Source organism: Megascapheus bottae, chromosome 37 (assembly GCF_031878675.1).
Source record: "Megascapheus bottae isolate mThoBot1 chromosome 37, mThoBot2.hap1, whole genome shotgun sequence".
Classification (NCBI taxonomy): Eukaryota; Metazoa; Chordata; class Mammalia; order Rodentia; family Geomyidae; genus Megascapheus; species Megascapheus bottae.
In genome coordinates this window covers 220,892-241,089 of record NC_143545.1, presented here as the reverse complement: position 1 = coordinate 241,089, position 20,198 = coordinate 220,892, and the positions used below count along the sequence as shown (strand labels likewise).

General features: G+C 52.9%; 1 protein-coding gene across 5 annotated transcripts in view; it reads right to left on the bottom strand.

Annotated features, from left to right (window-relative positions):
- Mical3 (microtubule associated monooxygenase, calponin and LIM domain containing 3) overlaps positions 1-20,198 on the bottom strand; it is a 143,110-nt gene that overhangs the window by 13,877 nt on the left and 109,035 nt on the right. For 3 of the 5 annotated variants that reach the window (XM_090325288.1, XM_090325290.1, XM_090325289.1), the window contains 8 exons: positions 19,809-19,946; positions 15,048-15,161; positions 13,567-13,719; positions 13,074-13,156; positions 10,134-11,949; positions 9,615-9,709; positions 4,854-4,964; positions 4,048-4,141 (listed from right to left, as the gene is read on the bottom strand). In XM_090325288.1, the coding sequence (XP_090181414.1) occupies positions 4,048-4,141; positions 4,854-4,964; positions 9,615-9,709; positions 10,134-11,949; positions 13,074-13,156; positions 13,567-13,719; positions 15,048-15,161; positions 19,809-19,946 (2,604 nt within the window). Of the gene's footprint in view, positions 1-4,047; positions 4,142-4,853; positions 4,965-6,019; positions 6,071-9,614; positions 9,710-10,133; positions 11,950-13,073; positions 13,157-13,566; positions 13,720-15,047; positions 15,162-18,187; positions 18,251-19,808; positions 19,947-20,198 lie in introns of all 5 variants that reach the window. The other 2 variants (XM_090325292.1, XM_090325291.1) reach the window with 2 other exon arrangements.

The following is a 20,198-nucleotide window of genomic DNA, read 5'->3' as shown; positions in this document are numbered from 1 at the left end:
TCTGGGCCTGTGGAGGGCTGGCCTCGAGCAGGTCCTCCTCTTCCAGAGCACTCAAGAGTCAGCTGTGGCTGTCTCACCCTTTTCCCAGACCAACAATCTGGGTGCCGATCCTGGCAGCCATCAGTTTCCCCTTCAACAGTGGACGTTTCAGAAAGCTGAGCGTGATACTGCATGGCTTCCAGTCCCTGGTCAAGGCCAGTCACCCAGTGCGCTCAACTCTGAGTCAGGACTCCAGAAGCGAAGAGGCTCCTGCGCATTCTGGGACCAGACCGGACTGCGGAGTCTTGATCTCACCCTAGGCTCTAAGGCTCTCAAGTTAATCCTTGTGATGGACAGATAGAAGCTTCTGAAAATCGAGGCCAACTAGTGCAGGCCTGCAGCAGACCCTTCTCTGGAAGGGCAACTTGCCTAACCACGTCTGACCTTCTCCGTCAGCAGACGCCAAGTGAGATGGCAGGTTCTGGCTGGCTTTTCATGGCTCTCAGCTGAAAGTTCGGATGCAAGTTCCTTCCTAAGGGGTCCAGTTAGGTACAGTGAGGCTACCAAGAGGAATGGGATGCAGAAGCAGAGAAAGGAGTGGTCAATGTGCACACTGATCATCAAAGATGCTCTCCGTTAGGGAGGAGCAGGGTCACTGAGAACTGATACTGGACTACTCTCTTGCTGTTTTTCATTTTTTTTTTTTGTCAGCCATGGGGCTTGAACTCAGGCCTGGGTGCTGTCCCTGAGCCGTTTTTGCTCAAGGTCAGTGCTCTACCACTTGAGCCACAGCTCCATGTCCAGTTTTCTTGAAAAGTCTTGGACTTTTCTGACCAGGCTGGCTTTGAACCACCTCCTCAGATCTCAGCCTCCTGAGCCACTGATATCTGGCACTAGTTGTGTCTTGGAAACTATTTGTTAAGGTAAGAAAAGGAAAATAACGTATCTGGAAATAAATTCTTGTAGCAAGAGGCATTACCTGGGAACAGTTTCCCAAGTTTCATGACGGAAAAAAGTCCCAACAGAGCTCCCAAAGCTCCCTTTACAAATGCAACAGGTTGGCCTTCGGTCAGAAAGACTATGAAGCCTCACTATGGATGGAGTTGGAACAGAGCTGGATTTTAAACTTTTGTGGAGCCCTAACATTTTTCAAACAGCATCCTAGGTGCTTCCCAAGCACCTAACTTGCTAACTTTTTACTTGCTTAAGAATTTAAATAAGACACGGTATGCTCAAGAGCTCTCTCTCTCTCTCTTTTTTTTTTTTTTTTTTTGGCTAGTCGTGGGGCTTGGACTCTGTCCTTGGACTTTCTCAAGGCCAGCGCTCTACCACGTGAGCCACAGCACCACTTCTGGCTTTTTCTATGTATGTGATACCAAGGAATCGAACCTGGGTCTTCGTGCATGCTAGAAAAAACACTCTACCACTAGGCCAGACTCCCTGCCCCCACTCAAGAGCTTTGCACAGCACTTCCTTTAGCCCACTAAGAACTATCATTGCGTACGTCTGTGGTGCTGATTCAACCTGTTCTTCTGGGACCCAGGAGCTATTCCTTCTGCTCTCTGTGTACACGCATCTGAACTCCCCGTGACTGCCAGTGAAGAGGAGGGAAGAGGATTAGTTATACCCTGGCGGCAAGGACAGTGCTCCTGCCCGCTGTGCAGGACTGCGGAGGAGGGCTAGCTGCACAACATGCTCCTGCAGGTCTCCTCTAGATGGACAGCACAGCTCCTCACTAACACAGCTCCTCACCCCGCTACAGCACAGCTGGGTTTTCTGCTCACGTGTATTTGCGTGTATTCTTATCTGCGGTTGGTTTTCTGTAGATATGAACTGCTAGGTTCGCCAGTGCTTTGGTGACTGAAGAAAATGCTACTGTTCTCTTTTTAAGCTTTCAATGTTGACATTGTAACTGCAGATGTTCTGAGATTTCCAGGTGAGCTGCTGAAAAGAGCCTTACAGCAAGTTCCTACCCTTGCCAGGTACTCTCGTCACCGTGCTAGGAATGGCTGGAGGCTGCTGTTTACAGCTCCCCACCAGAATCCGTGCTTGCACAAAGGGCTGTCTGTTGCTAAAAGCATGTTTGAAGCCACTGACATATGAAATTCAGGTTGTACATGTTTATGAAAATCCAATAATCTTAAACTTTTTTTTTTTTTTAGATTCTGGGTATGGAAGTCAGGGCCTTACCCATGGCTAGAAAAGCAGTAAGCCAGTGACCTGCATCTTTAGCACCTCCTAGGCCTATCTTTAATGGTGTTCTTTTCTGGCCTGTGAGCCATAGCTTGAGTAATGTACCTATCAGAAATGTTCTAGCACAGATGGAGACTGCAGCTGCAGGCAGCTAAGTGCTTCCCAGACACTAGCAACACACGTTCCCTCCAGAACCCTGATGAGGGGCAGAGTTCTCCTCTGACTCCATCAACACAGATGGCAACTCCCTCCAGAACCCTAGCGAGGGGCAGAGTTCTCCTCTGTGAGTACAAATGCGGATGGATGCAGAGTGATTCTGACTACTGTTGTGAGATAAACTCATCCCTTCCCATCACAGCAGCAGTAACTGCAGAAAGGGTGTGATGGGTCCAGACTCTTCCTGGGATCTTTTGTGAGAGGAGAAACGCCCAGAAGGGCAGAGCCCTGGGGGTCCACTGCAACGGGGAGCCGAGGGTCTCTGGAGGGATCAGCCAGGCCAGGGCTCAGAGGCCTGCTTGCTGATGAGCACTTCACAGGTGCTGGGGACGCCGGGGAGGGACCATTCAGGATGGGGCCCACGCTTGCCTCACAGCAACACTTTCCAGTCTTCCTGGCTTGCTGGTTCAGTATAGCTGCTTTACATGCTCACACTTGCCTTGGTGGCCCAGATTCACGTGTTAGATCCAGCATCAGGGGAAGCACAAACCAAGAATGCCCACATCCCCATCTTCTTCCTCCAGCCCATCTCGTCACCCGAGGTCATCCTGAGGTCACTGACAAGCTGTGATCTCTGGGCTGTTTCTATGCCTGGGTCCTTGAACTCGAGAACTATGGAACTAGAGGCTCCATCTCAACACGAGGCTCACACCAGGAGGTCAAGGTCTCAGCAAGGCCACACAGCAGTGGCTGCCCCTGCCTGGGCCACCTCTTACCGCTGTTCTTCAGTCCTATACACAGCCTGCCTGCTAGGAGCTAGGCCATCAGGCTCCCCGGTGCCGTGTGGGAAGGAAGTGGTGAGCAGTCTTCCTTCTCCCTAGACTCAAGACAGCCACAGGCTGCTGTGTTTTCTGCAGAGAGACAGGGGTTCCTCATGCAGAGACTTGGTACGACTGGATCCTCGAGGATGCAGAGGCCAATCATTCCAGGCCTGACCTGCGCTGACCCAGTGGCTGGAGGTCCTGGACCAGAGGGTTCCCTGGGCCTGGGCTCAGTTCTTCCCTTGCTTTCTCTGCCGAGCCCAGCAGTCACGTGACCTCCCCCCCTGCCCCCCAGCCACTTCTCAGTGTCTGTGCCGCACTGGCTGACCAAAGTCCTCTCTCAGCTTCCCACACCCTGGCCCTAGACCAGCTTTTAGTGGCCACAGAGCCTGGATTCACCAGGGAAAGCAATGTGAGTATGGAGGGCGCCAGGGCCCCCGAAGGAGATGGTGTGGGCTTTGCAGCTGTGTGGCTTGGGCAGAGAGAATCAGAGAACTAAGGACAGGAGGGGCACGAGGGGGGAGCAGGCTGGAAGCCCACCCAGTGCAGTTCTGTGATGGTTCCTTGTGGTACAATCTCCCTCATTCCGAGCTATTTTCTCTTAGAGAAAAGGATGGAAAGAAGGGGAAGGAAGAGGAGGAAAAAGCCCAGAGCTTGCCGTCAATAGATGATAGGGCCTGAGATTCCATCGTACAAGAAAATGGCAAGCTAGAGAGAAGTTGGGGAGCAAGCCTGGACCTCGGGGCTGCCCAAACACGAGGCTTTTCTCTTAGCTAACAGGAAGCCCTGGATGTCAGGGATATAGGCACCCAGGAAACTGCTGACACAGGAGCCGATTTGCAAAAGAGGTGGTGTAAGACTGGGCTACCCCAGCAGGGGGGGCGGGCTCTGACAGTACCTGCTTCACCCCGCAGCGCCTTCTCCACGGCAACGCCCCTCTCCTCCAGCTGCCTCTGCTTCTCCTCCACCTGCTCCAGCTGCCGTTGGATGATCTACCAAAGAGACATCAGTGTAAGCGTCCAGTTCTCTCTTACCTGCAGTCTTCAGAAGGAAACTTACACTGTGTGAAGCCACAAAGGTAGAAAACAAAACAGTTGGGAGGGGCTCTGGTTCAGGCACCTATGCCTGGTAACTCCCTGCTCCCTTTAGCTGGGCAGAGTCCAGACAGCCCCTCCCTGCAGGTGGGGGCCACCACGGGAAGCATTTAAACAGTCTCCTCAGACCTTTCTCCATGATGAGACCGCTAGAACACTGGGAGGGGTTCTTAGGAATCCTATCTCTACAAGTTTGGGGGGGGAGGGGAAACAACTACAATGGTCTAGGATATTAGGTTTGAAAACAGTTCTGAGCTCTCCTCTCCAACCTAGACTAGAGGACACACATAAGCTTTGCAGTTTACAAGTGAAACAGTTGACTACCTGACTATGCTAGACCAAGAAACTCCAGGTGTGGCTGCTCCTTTTTGCAACAGTCCCACAAGGACGGGGCCTCTGCTGCTGTAAGCAGCTGGAGGCCTGGTGGGTTGTCAGCTTGAGTGACAGGGTCATGCTGGAGCTCAGGAGGGGACAGAAACTAGACCTATGCCTGTGGGGCTCATCCACTGCTTTACTCTGGGCACCTGTAGGTTGGCCTGCGGCTTTATGGCTCAGGCCCAGAGCTTTACTGGTTGGGCCTGCAGCTTTACCAACGGGTTTTACACCATACCTGGGCTCGATGCAGCCGCTTCAGCTCCTCCTGCTTGGCCTGCCTCCGAGCTGCTTTCTGCACACGCCGGGTTAGCTTGGCATTGAGTTCCTCCTCTGTGTAGGTTCTTGGCTGGACAGAAAAGAGAGATCACCTCAGCCAGGTGCATGTAGGTTGGAGATGGTGACTGGGGACTGGCAGAGAGCAGGGCACAGGGTGTGCAGGATTCAACCAGAGACTTCATGGTCCCTGCTGAAACCCTAAATGCCATAGGGCACAGCCAAAGACCCAGAAAGAGAGACACTTTCCCTCTGTGACAATGATGGGAGACCCTAAGGAGCTAGAACCTTTCTCTTTGGCATCACTTGCTTCTCATGGGAGACCTTTTGGGGGTAAATTTCAAGGTTAAATGTTTTCCCAAGCCCCCTGTATCTGAGCAATACAGGGAAAGGAAAAAGGCTTGAGAATTCAGAATCCTTTAATTTTCCTTGGTATTCACATTAGGTTCTTTTAAGAACTAACACTGAGGTCAGAGAAAGCAGGTTCCTTCTATTTTAAATCTAGGCGAGCCCTCCATTAGCTAGCACAGGCCGAAGAAGGGTCTGCGGGGTGACTGGCCCTCAAGGACCTCCGGGGTCTGCAGAGACAAGTGTCGTCACAGAGAGGAAGTGGCCTGGCCAGGGAGGAGGTGACCGGACATGTCTTGTGCTACCCCACAAAAGGCCTACTGGGCCCTGGGCCCCGGGGGCCACTTGCGTGTTGGTGGGGAGGAGAAGGGCTGCCTTCTCAGGGCACCAAACTAGGGTACTTCCACACTTCCAGCGCGGGAGTCTGGATTCATCAAGGAAGGCCGGTATCAGGGTGAACACACAGCAGGCAGTGGTGAGTTGTGGCAGAGCCCCGGGGGCTCAGCGGCGGCTCACCTCGCAGACAGCGGGACTGAAGGATGCCGACTTTCTCTCACTGGCTGCCTAGGCCACGGGGAGCTCTGCCCCACCGTGTACCTGGGCCAGGCCAGTGGGAGCCAGCGCCTCACCCTCCTTCTCCCTCATGACACAGCTAGAGTCTGGCGGCTACGGCTGCATGCAGGGCTGAAGTTAGTGCAGGTGTGCCTGCAGGCCAGCGGGCTGCTGAGGGTTAATCACCGACGGGCATGCAATGAGGACCGGCTGGGGGTGGGACGCTACCTTTGGTGAGTAGGATCTCCTGAATGCCAAGGCGTGTGGTATATAAACCAACTTTTAGGGGAATGGCAACAGAAAACAAAACAGAATAGGAATGATAATGATGATTAAAAAATTAAAACACAACACAGAAACGGAGTAACATCAGTTAGACGTTTAAAATGCACACAAGACTTAAACACACCGTTGTTTCCACGGTGTTACTCGGAAACTTCCTGGGGACAGGCTCCACCTGCCAGCTGTACCTCAGTGAACCTCGGTTCTGATGAAGACTCAGGTCTACTTCTCTACTTGCTGGGTAAGAACAAGTTCTTCAGTGCCGTGTGTGCAGTGGGCCACCTGGCGCTGTATGTACTGGACAGGCAGTGGACCCACCTGGCGCTGTATGTACTGGACAGGCAGTGGGCCACCTGGCGCTGTATGTACTGGACAGGCAGTGGACCCACCTGGCACCATGTGTGCCGTGCGGGCAGTGGACCACTTGGCACCATGACAGGGTTTCACTAATTCACAGAGAGGCAGTGGAGAGGCCTGAGAACAACAGCAACCACAGATGGGTGTTTCCCCTGCCCAGGGCTGGAGCTCTAGTCGAGGGCCTTGCACTCATGCTTGGCGTTTTTGCTTATGACTAGCCCTCTATCACTTGAGCCACGTCTCAACTTCTAGCTTTCTGCTGGCTATAAGGAGATAAGAGTTTCAAAGATTTGTCTCCCAGGGGTAGCTGTGAACCTCAATTCTCAGATCTCAGTTTCCTGAGTAGCTAGGCTCACAGGCTGGAGCCACCAACTCATAGCCAGATGGACCTTTTAGACCAGTGTGACGTTACCTGAACGTCCTCAGGCTCACCATGAAGGTAAAGGGAACTCTGGACCACATTCTCTTTTCTTTATAGTCTCTACCCCTCACCAAGCTCTAAAGACAGCACCGATTCCCCAGTGTTCATATAACCACATGCGAAGCCAGAAGCAATCTTTGGCTCAGAACCAGCTACTGCCAGGGAACCCTCAGTAGGGTTCCTTCAATAGGAGGTATGTTAAAATGAGCCTCAGAGGTAGAACAAACAGCCACGGAGACCTTCACTACACTCAGTGCTGGCTGACGTACACAGGAGCCCTGGATCTGTCGCCAAGTAGGACAGGAGGTGAGGCCTTGTCATTCTAAGTGTCCCAGGGCAGTGGAGAAAAAGCTGGCATATCCAGGGAGATAAATACACAGAGAATGGGATAAGAAATAAATGAACCGCTCTTTTCTAGTTTGCTGAGTTAATGAAAGAGGAATTGAATTGAGCAGATAGCTTTGTCTGTATCAGAAGTCATAGTCCAGGTTGACCTGGGTAAAAACTTGAGACCCTGTTAGAAAAATAACTAGAATAAAAAGGATCAAAGTAGTAGTTCAAACAGTAAAATGCTTGCTTAGCAGCAGACACTGAATTCAAACCCCAGTGTTGTCCATCTGCCCTGTCCCGCCATCCCCCACCGAAAAAAAAGGTAAGGCTGGGAGGCAGGACCTAAAACCCCGCTACTGAAGTCCTGTTTGCACACACAGGTCCAAAGCACTGGCCAACAGTTCAAAGCTGCCTCTCAACAGCTCTTTTAGGAAAGGTTTAGAGAATTCTACAGAGAGCAGGTAGACTTTTTGTCAAATGTCATATGCTTTTGCTCACGTAGGAAGCTTTAAGTCTAAAATGGTAACACCAATAACCATTGGACATGATTCCAAAAGGAGACAGAGAGAGACAAATGGGGAGGGAGAGGGACTGAAAGGGTTTGAAGTATAGTTTGGGATATAACAAACTGAAACCCACCCACTAAGTACTGTCTAGAACAGTTCAGAGAAGGAAGAGGCTAAGTTTACTGGGGTAAATTTGTTCAACGTCCAGTTCATGATCAAAACAAAACAAAACTGGAGCATACCTAGCTCAAATGCTGGAGTTCAAACGAAGTAGAAGGGTTGACCTTGAGTTCAAATCCCAGAATCACAAAAAATAAAAACAGAAAACAACCACCAACCAACCAAAACCCCCACAGACAGCAGGTAGAGCACAGCCAGGAGGGTATCACCTGGCTCACGGGGGTGGGGGTGGCGGGGTGGAGGTGGCGTCTAACAGACCTCAGTCCCAGCTTTGCTCAGGCCTTCCCGGATCCCCTTTCCTATCCAACTGCCACCTCTGGGATACAACCCAGAAGGAGACCTCACTCCAATCTTTTCCCCTCTCCATCCTCACTGTATCTAGTCTAAGCCTTGAAAACCAAAAGATTGAACAAGCACTCAAGGAAATCCAGCAACAAAAGGTCTCTCTCTTAAGGGACTTTGCTATCAGCAGGACTGAGGAACAGCTTCTCCTAAGCCCCAGATGAGTCAGGGTGCTTACTGTGTTCCTCACATATTCTTTCTTTTTCTTTTGGTTGGTTGTGTGGCTTGAGCACGGAGCCTGGGCGCTGTCCCTGAACTCTTCAGCTCAAGGCTAGCGCTCTAGCACTCTGAGCCATAGTGCCACTTCTGGTTTTCTGGTAGTTAATTGGAGACAAGAATCTCATGGACTTTCATGTCTTGGTTGGCTGTGAACTGTATTCCTCAGATCTCAGCTTCCTGGTAGCTAGGATGACAGGCGTGAGCCACCATGCCTGGCCCTAACATACATATATCTACACCTATACCTATACTTATATCTATATCTATATCTCCAGTCTTGGGACTGGAACTCAGGGCCTGAGTGCTGCTGTCCTTGGCTTTTTTTCCTCAAAGCTATTCTACTACTTGAGCCATAGCACCACTTCTGGCCTTTTCTGTAGATGCGGTCCCCAGGAAATGGAACGCGGGTCTTCGTGCATGCTGGGCAAGCACTCTTCCCCGAGGCTATGTTCCCAGCCCCTTAACAATATTCTTAAGGAGCAGAAACAACAGCTTGACAACACACCAAGGGGGGGGGGCAGACTCATCCACAGTCATTTCCCAATTGGGCCCCCATCCCCGAGCAGACCCTTCTCACACTGCCAGGCCAGGCAGAGGCCGCTCCATGTGGGAGGAGGTCCAGGCTGCTTCTGGGAAGGCACAGAAAAGCCTTCCACCTGGACAGTCTCTGACCTCTCCACAGGATCTGGATTCTTTTTTTTTTTTTTTTTCTCCAGTCCTGGGCTTGGGCTCAGGGCCTGAGCACTGTCCTGGACTTTCTCAAGGCTAGAGCTCTACCACTTGAGCCTCAGCACCACTTCCAGCTTTTTTCTATGTATGTGGTACTGAGGAATCGAATCCGGGTCTTCGTGCATGCTAGGCAAGCACTTTAACCACTAGGCCAAACTCCCGGCCCCAGGAGCTAGATTCTTATTATGCAAGAAAATCCAGCGGGGTACTCAGGAGGCCTGAGGAAGACTCCTCCCGGCTCTTCCTCCATCCAGGACCGCTTCAGCATTCCCATTTGCCTCCTGAGATGAGGCAGAAGAGGGGAAGACCCTTCCCCACACCAGCTCTCCACCTTGGCTGGCACAGAACCACAGTGGTTACTGGCCCTGCCGAGCCCCATGGGACTGGACCCTCCCCCTCCCCTGTCCGCCCCCTCTGTCAGAGAACCACCCCGAGCCCCACGGCACTGGAGCCCCACCTCACGCTTGGATCTCTGGGAGGCCCTCTCGAGGATGTCATCACTGGATAGGTCCGAGTCTTCAGAGAAACTCAGCTGGCGCCGGAGCTGCAGCTCTGCAGGAGTGGGTAAGAAGAGGGAGTGAGTGACTCCATAGCCCTGGGAGCCCTGGGGCACCAGCAAAGGTTTACTCTCCAGTGGAAGTGACTTCTCTCCACAGCAGAAGCAGCAAGCTTGGGTGCTGAAGTCTGTCCCATAGGGGTGAAGATGTCACCACCGGACAGACACCTCTCAGGACCTCCCAGCCAGACTACCAAACCCAGGCCCACCTGGGGTGTAATGTGACTTTCTGCCAGTTTCAAACCGGCTTTAGGTCAATCTTGTCTGTCGAGACAGGAGGGATGTGCTCCAGACCCACAGCATGGCTCTCTTCTCTAAGAACCCTTGGGGGAGCACAGGTAGAAGCAGACCTCCCGAGAACCTCCACCGGACGGGAAGACGTCTCACCTGCCACGCCGGGGCCTGGGGAGCCTGGCATACCTGCTCTCACGACAGGAGACAGTCCGTGTCTGCCGGAGTCTACGGTGGCAACGCTGGACGGGGTGCTGGAGCAGGACTTCTCGTCGCCCCTCTTCTTCTTGTCCTTCTTGTACCCAGAGAAGACCGACTTCCACAGGGACTTGGGCTTGGTGGCTGCCTCTTCCAGGAGACTGGGGCTAGGCTTTTCTGGGGGCCGTCCCTCCCCTTTGGACTTCTTCTCTTTCTTATTTCTGCGTGGGGAGAAGAGGGATGACCGCTTTTTGCTCTTCCCACTGGAACCTTCAGATGAGGTGACGGAGCCATCTGGGCCCCCAGAGTCTGATGGGGGGGAGAGGACCTCCTCGCTGGTAGCTTCATGTTTCGGGGTGGACTGCTCAGATGTTCTGGGGCCCAGGCGACCGGGGCATTCGGACTTCAGTTCTCTGCCCTTGGAAGGGGCCGAGGGCGCCACTCGGGATCTGGAGGCCGTACTTTCCATCTCCATCCCTTGCATCCGACTCAGCTGCTTGGCCATGGCATCTCTCAGCGCCTGGCTCTTCACAGACTTCTCCCGGGCTCGCATGCGCTCCTCGGCCAGCTCCTTGGCCTCCGCAGAGACCTGGGGCAGTCCCCTCTTCAGGGCCTGGCTGCGGCTCTCCAGAGGCTGCCCGTTCTCTTTGGCCAGGGGCCTCTCTTTGCGGGGCCAGCACGAGGGGGGCGTGAAGAACTTCTCCTGCCCGCTCGAGTCCTCCGTCTTGTCATCGTACGTGTCCTCCACGTCGTCTGCAAAGGGGATCTCATCCACGCTCTCCACAAACGACTTCCGCACCTCCTCCCGTGGAGGCTGGGTGGGCTCCCGTGGAGGGCGCATGAGCGGGGCGGGAGGGGGAGGCGGGATGACGGAGGCCTTGGGCTGGCCCTCTCTGCACTCCGGGGTCTGGGTGGGCTTCCTTTGCAAGGTTGCCGGCTCCTCGTTGGCGGGTGGGGGTGGGGGCGGGCTGGAAGGCGGGGTAAGCATGGTGGAGTCTGAGGTATTAAAGCTCTGGCTGCCCAGGGTCTTCATGTTGGAAGAGCTGCCGTGCAGGCCCAAGCCGGAGCTGCTGGACAGGTCCTTGCGCTCCTCCTGGGAGCTTCTCAGCTCCCGGTCAGGAGACTTGGGAGTGGGCAGGAGTGGCTGGTCACCCGCTGACTTTGGGAGGCCCAGCCTTTTAGGTACAGGTGGGGGTTTCAGAAGACGGAGCCCCTCGTCCTGAGGAGACTTTTCAGCGGAATAGGACTTCAGGGACACTGGCTTCAGGGCTGGTGAGGGGAAGCTGGGCTCGGGCCCTTTGTTCCGATCCACAGGTGTGAGCCCCAGGCTACGGCGGATCTCAGCACTCTTCATCCAGAACTCCTCCACCAGATCACTCCGTCTCACGGCCTCATCCACAGCGAAAGGACTGCCCAGTCTGTCCTTGGGGCCACCTTGGCTCTTTACAGAGAGGGGGGTGAGGGGGGTGGAGGTTTTGGTTGGAATGGGCTGGAAGCGTATAGGGGACTGGGTGGGAGATGGAACAGTGGCCTCTGTGGAAGGCTGAGGCTGTGAGCAGACGGGGAGTAGGGGTGCAGAGGGAGACAGCGGCCGCGACGATGGCGAGGGCTGGGCGTCAGCTGCTGAGACAGGCGACCTGGCTTCTGGCAGAGCCATGGGCTGTGATCGGATGGGAGAGCACACTGCTTTGTGATCTGCAGGGGCTCCGGCCTTGGCCTTCTCTCTGGAGGGCAGAGATGTGGGGAACATGTGCTCCTCAGGGGGTCTCACCTTGGTGGTAGCAGAGACAAGTGAGATCTGGGCTCCCTACAGAGAAGAAAGACAGAAGCTGTTAAGAAGCCAGAGCTTCCCTGGCCAGCAACATCCCTTGGGAGCAAGCTCCCTCAGAGGGCCAGTGCATGTTGAGGTAAAGTCCTCTCTCTGTTCTTTGAGCTATTATTGGGAGGGTTTCTCATTGTCTGGCCTACTTGTTCACCTTTTAGATCCCTTCTCCTTGGTTTGAATAGACGGGCACTTTCTGGGTTTGCCTCATCTCAAACACATCTAATCTCCTTGTCTACTAACACAAGCCCTGGTCAAGATGCCTGGCCCACTCGGCTTTCCACCTTGTGATTTCTGTGGTCCTGACTGGACTACCACGGGGCCAGTACAGTCAGGACATTGAAACAATCACTCAGCACAATGCACAAACCACAGTGTCCTTCCCGAGAAGCTCAGAGGTGCATGGCTCTGCCATCACACTCCTCGGCTTCTCAGTGACCTCACAGGTCAGTCACTACAGCGCCCATGTTGTCCAGCACACTTCCTCCCCATCTGGCCCTCCGGATTCTAGAGGCCCAAACGACGAAACGATGGGGGCATGGTTGGCTGTACTTACAGAACACCACACACGATCTGGGAGCAGGAGGGTGCTCTTGGAGGGTGCAGATACTGTTTTCTTTTCTTTTCCTTTCTGGTACCAGGGTTTGAACTCAGGGCCTGCACACTTGCTCAGCTCGAACCACTTGATCCACACCCTCAGCCCGGCTTTTTTTTAAAGATAGAGTCTGACTTTTATTTTTTTTTACCCCAGGTTGGCTTTGAACTATATTGGCTTCTAGATTTCAGCCTCCGGTATAGCTAAGATTACAAGTGTGAACCACTAGAGCCTGGCACATGTTTGTCTTAGTCATACATTTATTTTAATACGAGATATATCTAGCAGAATGATCCTATAAGCATCACTGCTCAAATTTAAAATTTAGCTTTTCTATTTATGATAAGGACTTTGGACTAAAACCTTGAGGCCATTCCTATTGTCAACAGCTCTACTTAGCTCTACTTCAAACAAGGAAGCCAGTAGGCTGCTTCCCTTAAGACAAATTTTCCCACTTGCTTCCCCTTGGGGCCCCAGCAGGCCTTTGGCTTGCCCAGTGACCCCACAGCCTCACCTCAACCATGGGGCTGTGGGCTGGAGTGAGCAGAACAGTTTGTTCCTGAGGAGACGGAACAGGGCTGGACACCTGGGAAGGACCTGAAAGGAGAGGTTACAGTCATGTCCCAGAGGAAATAAGCCCCCAAAGACGTTGGTGGAATGGAGCAGGGGCACAGGCACTCAAAGAGCCACCTGCTTCGTGGTTTAGGAAGGCATCCCCAAGTGCCACCAGTACCCTCCCTCTGCCAGCACTGCTGTCAAGACACAAGCCATGTGCGGTCTGGGCTTTGAGCTCTGAGGTAGACCTTCACTCTCCCACGATCCCAAACAGTACAAGGGAAGGTGCTGTGGGTCAGTCATTTGCAGAGGCCCATGGAGTAGGGAAGGAGGGAGGAGCAGGGGGATGAGGAAGGGAGGAGTTGGGGCCCTGGCCCGCCCCACAGGGCGCTCCCTGCCTGCCTCTGTGGTCCCCACAGCACTGTGTCTCCTGCCAGTGGCAACAGACCTACCTCTCTCCTGTTGCTTTGGTAAGGCAGGTGGTTCCTCCTCCTCCTCCTCCTCCTCTGATACTCTCAGCTCCAGCTCTGCTTCTACCTCAGCCTGATGTGGCACCCGAAGCCCTGCTTCGGCATCAGATGGGATGTCATCGGACCAGTGTTGATCTAGGGGGAAGGGGACAGTGGACACCAGTTAGCACACAGCTCTGGGCAATGCTGGGTACATTCCCATCTCTTGCTTCTTCACAAGACAGCTTAACAGGCTGACTGGCTACTGTGCAACGCTGTGAGGTCTAGATTAAAGTCTGCAGTCCCTGCAGCCTGGCCTGGTCCATCCAGAGCGTCAGAGATGCAGCAGACATATTCCAAAGGCAAAGTGGGTGGTCTTCTGCAGTGTGGGTCTCAGTGAAGGCTGAAGAGACCACCATACATAAAAGGTCACTTGTGCTCACCTCACCCCCGTAATCCCAGCTACTCAGGAGGCTGAGATCTGAGAACAGTGATTTGAAGCCAGCCATGAAAGGAATGCCTATGTGACCCTTGATGAAAGTGGAGCTGTGGCTCACGTGGTAGTGTTAGCCTTGAGCAAAAAGGTTCAGGGACAGCACCCAGGCCCTGAGTTCAAGTCCCAAAACAAAAAACAAAAACAAAAAACAAAACAAAACAAAGGCAAACTATCCCTGTAGTAGGCAATGCCTTGATGAAAACAGCCAAGAGCTACAGAGTACCTGCCAGCCCCGCAAGCCAAACACCAAGGAATGAACGAGGTGATCCCTGTGGCTGGGGACCCTCTCCTCTCAGGGCTGTGGACCTCTCTCACGCGGGGTTCCTGACCCTCCCTGTGACTGGGGACCCTCTCCTCTCAGGGCTGTGGACCTCTCTCACGCGGGGTTCCTGACCCTCCTATTTCACCCGAGGCCAATGGCAGTGCCCTTGAAGACACTCAAGATGGACTATCTCACTGCCTTCCCATGGCTGCACACAATATAACATCCTTTGCCCTTCACCTGTCTCTTGATTTGTCACATGGTCTAAGCTGCTGGGCCTCATGTGGTGACTGGTCCTGGACTTTGGTCCTGGGGTCTAAAAACCTAGTTTCACTGTGACAAGAAGAAAAGCTTTGGGTATGCACATGGATGGGAGGCCTTGCTTCCTGGACTCAACTTTCCTCCACTCTGGCCGAACTCTGTGTACAGCCTAACACCACCGCCAAGTCTGTTACTCCTTCAGTCTGGTCCCTGCCCTCAGCCAGTGAGAAAGCAGTTCTTAAAATTCTTCAGATGTCTTTACCTCTAGCTCTCAGCTGTCAAGTTCCAACCTAGAACCACCATGATGTACAACCTCTATGAATGTGGGCTATGCTGTGATTTTGGCAAGGAAAAAAGAGACTTCCAAGCCCCCAGGGCTGCTTTCTTGAGCTTCTGCTGTGGACTGTTGGGCACGTCTGGCCCTGGCCCCTGTGCAGAACGAGGATGGAGGTTAAGGCCCCGTACCATCATCCAGCTCAGCTCCAGTGTCTCCAGGGTCCCCATCCTCCAGAGCCTCCCCTTCGGTCTCTGCTGGCTCAGAGTCCACGTCCTCCTCCAGGTCATTCTCATCCAGTGGGGCTGTAAAGCAGAAAGGTTCAAGAACAGGAAGAAAGGAGCAGACAGGTGGGGCAGAGAGCCTGCAGAGGGGGAAGGTACTGCTTTTTTCCAGGGCCACAGGAAAGAGGGAGGGGCCCACCACACAGAGGCTGGGGGGCACTCTAAACAGCTTGAGAAGGGCCCAGGCCACTCCACTTGAGTACGACAGCATGAAGAGAGGAGAGCCTTCCTCCTCTTCCCTCTACGCTCCATCCTCTCTTCCCCTACAGGCTGCCTGCCGTGACTGCCTCAAGTCTGTGTCCGTTGGAGGAGTTGCTGTTGTGGGGCCGCTGGAGGTTTATACTAATGGCCTCCAGTTACCAGTGCCTTTGAGTCAGACGGAGCACTCACCCTTTCACAAGCCTGAAGCCCTTATTTCTCATCGCACACAGTTACATGGACCACTCTTAATGCCTACTTTGGAGTGAGAAAGTTGACGCTGGACAGTTCAGGTGACTTGCACAGGACCCACTGCTCAATCTAGCCACAGTGGCATGTGCAGGGGAAACTTGGGGGGACCCCTGAGGGCCCCATCCTTCCCGGAAGAGACTGCTGCCATTCTTGGAGTAAGTAAGAGAAAGCACGTGAATAGGTGAAGGTGTATGTAACATTCCCTTTCCAGACTCAAAGGCAGCCCTCCAAGGCCGCAAAATTGCCCAAAACCATGCACAGCGCCCCATCTCTGCCTCCTCTGTGAACAGACTCCTTGCACATTAAGAGCCTGAAGCCTGCGTAAGCCTTGGGTAAAGGAAGGAGCAGAGACTGCCTGGGTAGTTGGCTTTTTTTTTTTTTTTTTTTTTAACAGAGAGAAGAACAAGTAGCATTTATTACATGTCTAAGACCTAGGAACAGCAGACTATGGGCGGATTTCTTTAAAAGCTGAGCTGGAAATGGAAGAGGGAAAGTTATCTAACAGCTAGACACTCAGTGAAGGCTTCTTCTGCAGGCCAGCACAGCGATTTCTCCTCTCCCTTTGCTCGCACTCCAAGCAGTGGACACCCTGGACACGCTGCAAGTGGTTGCATTAGTCAGATCTTGGGAGCTTCCCTTGGGGGTGGTCCAGGGAGGGGAGCAGCTAGGGAGGGTCACCTTACAGGCACTGGGATGTTTTATTGACTGAGTGATGTTTATATTAGCCTTTCCATTACATTTCCTTAGAGCATACCTATATTTAATACAAAATGTGCGAGAGTTGATGGTCCAAATCGACGAGGAACTCTTGTGAACCTGAACCAAACTGTGGGAAACAGATCTGGAGGAGCTGAGCGAGGGACAGGCAGGCTCCAGGCCTGTGAGCACCTGATGCCACTTGCCGCTCTGAACTACCAGGGCACCCAGGGAGCAGGCGCTTCAACACTACAAAAGCCTATGAGCAATCACACTGCTGTGGGCCACTCACACCGGACAATCAGTTGAAGACCAAAGAACAGGACCTTGGAGGCACACGCACCCCGCCAAAAAGCAGCAGCTTGTCTGGGTCCTTCCTCAGACTTGCGCTGCACGCTAAGACATGAGCCATCCGAACAAAACGTCCAAAGTGGAAACAGAACCCCAGCTCATCAGACATTCCCCTCGTGCCCACATGCTTGACTGGCTCAGTCAGAAAATGCCTGGCACCCAGGTGCCAGGAGCTGTCACGTAAGCTGGAGGAGGGCACACAAAGGGTCACTCCCTGGACTCCGGGCTGCCCCTGCCCTCTGGGTTAGCCAGTTCCTCTGTTCTTCATTGGAGCCCCCTACTAAGAAACATTTACTGTAGAGTCAAAAAGAAGGGGGTTCTAACTCCTCGGGGTACCTTGAAAGGAACAATCACACATGAAACAACAAACATGTGAGCACTCTCTTTGAAGCAGCAGCAGATACTGAAAGAGACACAGCCGGAGCAACGGAGCTGGGGGACGGAGTCCAAGTGAAGACGGAGCGCGAGGTGCCAGAAGCGGCCAAGAGGTGAGAAGCCCTGTACGGAAGCCGGTGACTGTTTGTTTCAGCTGTTGGCTGAGGCACCCTTCCTTCTTAGCCTTGTCCCTCGCTCTGTGTTCCCAGGGTTGATGGCTTGGGTCGGGGGACAGGGAAGGGGTACCTCACTGGATGCCAGTGAACTCCTGTGGTGTGTGTCCTGCCTGTGGTTAGGGGCCTGGTAAGAGCCAGTCCCCTCCATGCCTGAGGAACTTTCCAGGGACACCATCCTTGAAGCATGCTTGCAGGATGCTTGGTTGTCGTATTGACTGGGTAGAGATGGAGACTGCACAGCACTTAAGGTGCTGACTGCCCTTCCTTAGGAAACATTTCCAGAAAAACTCAGGAAGGACAGCAAGGGTTCTGGCTGTCTAGGTAGCTGAAGGCACTGTGGAGTTGGGGGGAGGCAGCCACTGAGCCGTCAGTACTCTGTCCTCCGGGAGATTTTCTCTACACCTTTCCTGAACTTAACTTGGGGCCTCATGCTCTTCTTGCATGCCTTTATCTACTCATGGCTGGCGGTCTACTATTTGAGCCATACCTCCAGTTAAGCTTTTTGGCAGGTTAACTGGAGATATAATCTCTCAAGAGTTTCCTGCCCAGGTCGGTGTCAAACTAAAATCCTCAGATCTCAGCCCCTAGCACCTCAGCTCCTTCCTGAGTGTTGACTGTTTCCTTCTGCCACACTTCACTCCAGCAAGCTTATGGAACACTGTCAGTTCCTCTGAGTTCACACTCCATTGTCCCTCACGCTTTCAACCACAGTGCTAAAGGTTCCTTTGGCTTATGCCTTTTCACCCAAGCTCTACTAATCGGAAAAGGCGCAGCTCTGTCCTAGCTCATGCTGGTTCTGCAGTCTGCCTGGGTGGGAAGCTCGGGGTCCATGCAAGGGGGAGTGGCCTGACCAGGCATGCAAGTGCCCCCCCCCCCACTGGCTCCACCCTCACATGCAACAGCCACAGAACCAGGGTCCTGGTGTTAAGGCGCCAGCAGAGCTGCCTAGAGAGAGGTTACGGTGAGGTGAGTGGGGCGGGGCGAACATCACCAGACTACCTCCGGAGACCGTCTCCAGCCAGGCCTGCACTGCTGCGCGGCGTATGGAGGGAAGGCCAGGCACTGAATTTAAAACAAACGATAAAGGCAGAGTTAACACAGTGGTCTACTCCTGGTGAGGAGGAGCTGAAGTCAATCTTGAAGTCCCAAATGAAAGAGAGATTGAGAGGACATCACCAGACCGTGTGCTACTACTGGCCTGTGCAAAGGACACTCTGGACAAGAAGGAAAGAGAGAAAGCCGAAGGAGGACCAAGATCAGCTCGTGGTTGCAGACGTGCCGATGCATCCCATCTTGCAGGCAGCTTGGTATCTGTCAGCAGCGTCCACGCATCTACAGTGGTAGGAAAGCCATTAACAGAGGCTGCTGTCTACCTGCAAAGATTTAGAGCTGGAGGGGATGGAAGTCCAGTGAAAGGATGGGTATGTGGAGCAGGAAGTCCTCCCGTGTGACACTCTGAGCAGGTGCTGAAGCAATACACTTGCACGAGTCAGAGAGGGTAACAAGGCCAAAAGGGCTTCTGTTTGGAAGCGGTGGCTTGAGGGTGACATGCAGTCACCGCACCTCACTGGATTCTTTTGTTTACTTTTGCTGCTGTTCATTAAAAGAAGACAACACCAGGGTGCACACCTGTAATCTCAGCTATTCTGGAGGCTTAAGCAAGAGGGCTGCAAGTTCAAGAATAGCCTGGCAGCTTAGTGAGACTTTGTCAAGAAGAACGAGGAAGAGCTGGGTGCCAGTGGCAGTTCCAAGCCAGCTCTAGTAGAAAAGTTCACAAGACTTTTCCTTTTTTTTTTTTTTTTTGGTGGGTCATGGGGCTTGACCTCTAGGCCTGGGCACTGTCCCTGAACTCTTCAGCTCAAGGCTACCGCCCCCGTCTTTGAGCCACAGCCCCACTTCCCGTTTTCTAATGGTTAATTGGAGATAAGAGTCTCATGGACTGGAGTGCCCAGGCTGGCTTTGAACCACGATCCTCGGATCTCAGCTTCCTGAGTAGCTAAGATTACAGGTGTGAACCACTGCACCAGTGTCCATGAGATTCTTAACTCCAATTAACCACCATAGAACCAGAAGTGGCTCCGTGGTTCAAAGTGGTAGAACACTGACCACTTGACTGACCCAAGCCCCATGACTGACCAAAAAAGGGGGGGGGGGAGATGAAGAAGGATTACTTTTTTATCTTACTGGGAAACAGACTAATCTAACCTTTGATTTAGGGGCTTCCCTTATAGATATCTTGTCTTAATTTCATTTCCAAATATGTGTTACATGTTTTCCCCGACACACAGTTATAGGCAGACATTCCACAGAGAAAAACACCCTTCTATAGAGGAATTAAGAGCATCTATGAAGTAACAGGGTGAATTTCTGGGTTTTACAGGTCAGGACCACGTTACTGTTTTACAACCATGAGTTAAAAGCCACAGAGAACTTTACATATCCTTGACTGGACATCCTTGATAAGTGGCCCTGGCTTAACATGAGAAAAAGGCAAAATTCTTGGGCTTCTTATCTTTGGTGAAACCCAAGTTTGGCCCTACAAGAAAGAGCTTTCTGTAGGAAGAGGAGTTGTGGAAACGCTCAGGAAACCCACTGGGACCCTGGACCTCAAAGCAGTTACCTCTGGAAGTGGAGGACTCTGAGGTGGGGACCATTCTCTCCTCCTCCTCTTTCTCACGAATGTGTGTCCAATGCACATCAGCCTGGATGGCCAGGGGATCCTCTGTGTTTATGATGTGCTGTAGCCTGCGGTTCCCAGCTAGCATACAGGTGTGAGGGATGGAGGACAGGGACAACAGTGGACAGAGACACAGACAGAAACACAACAGTGGATGGAAGAAGGGAGGAAACACCACAGGAAAGGAAACAGAGAGAAGAGTTACAATAGTTGCCAAGGCCAGTTTGAGTCAGAAAGAAGTAAAAGTTGAGAAAACACACCCCATTTTCCTATTCATTCAAGTTGATATGGTCCCTTTTTTGGTCTTTCTTTTGTATGCATGTGTGTGTATGT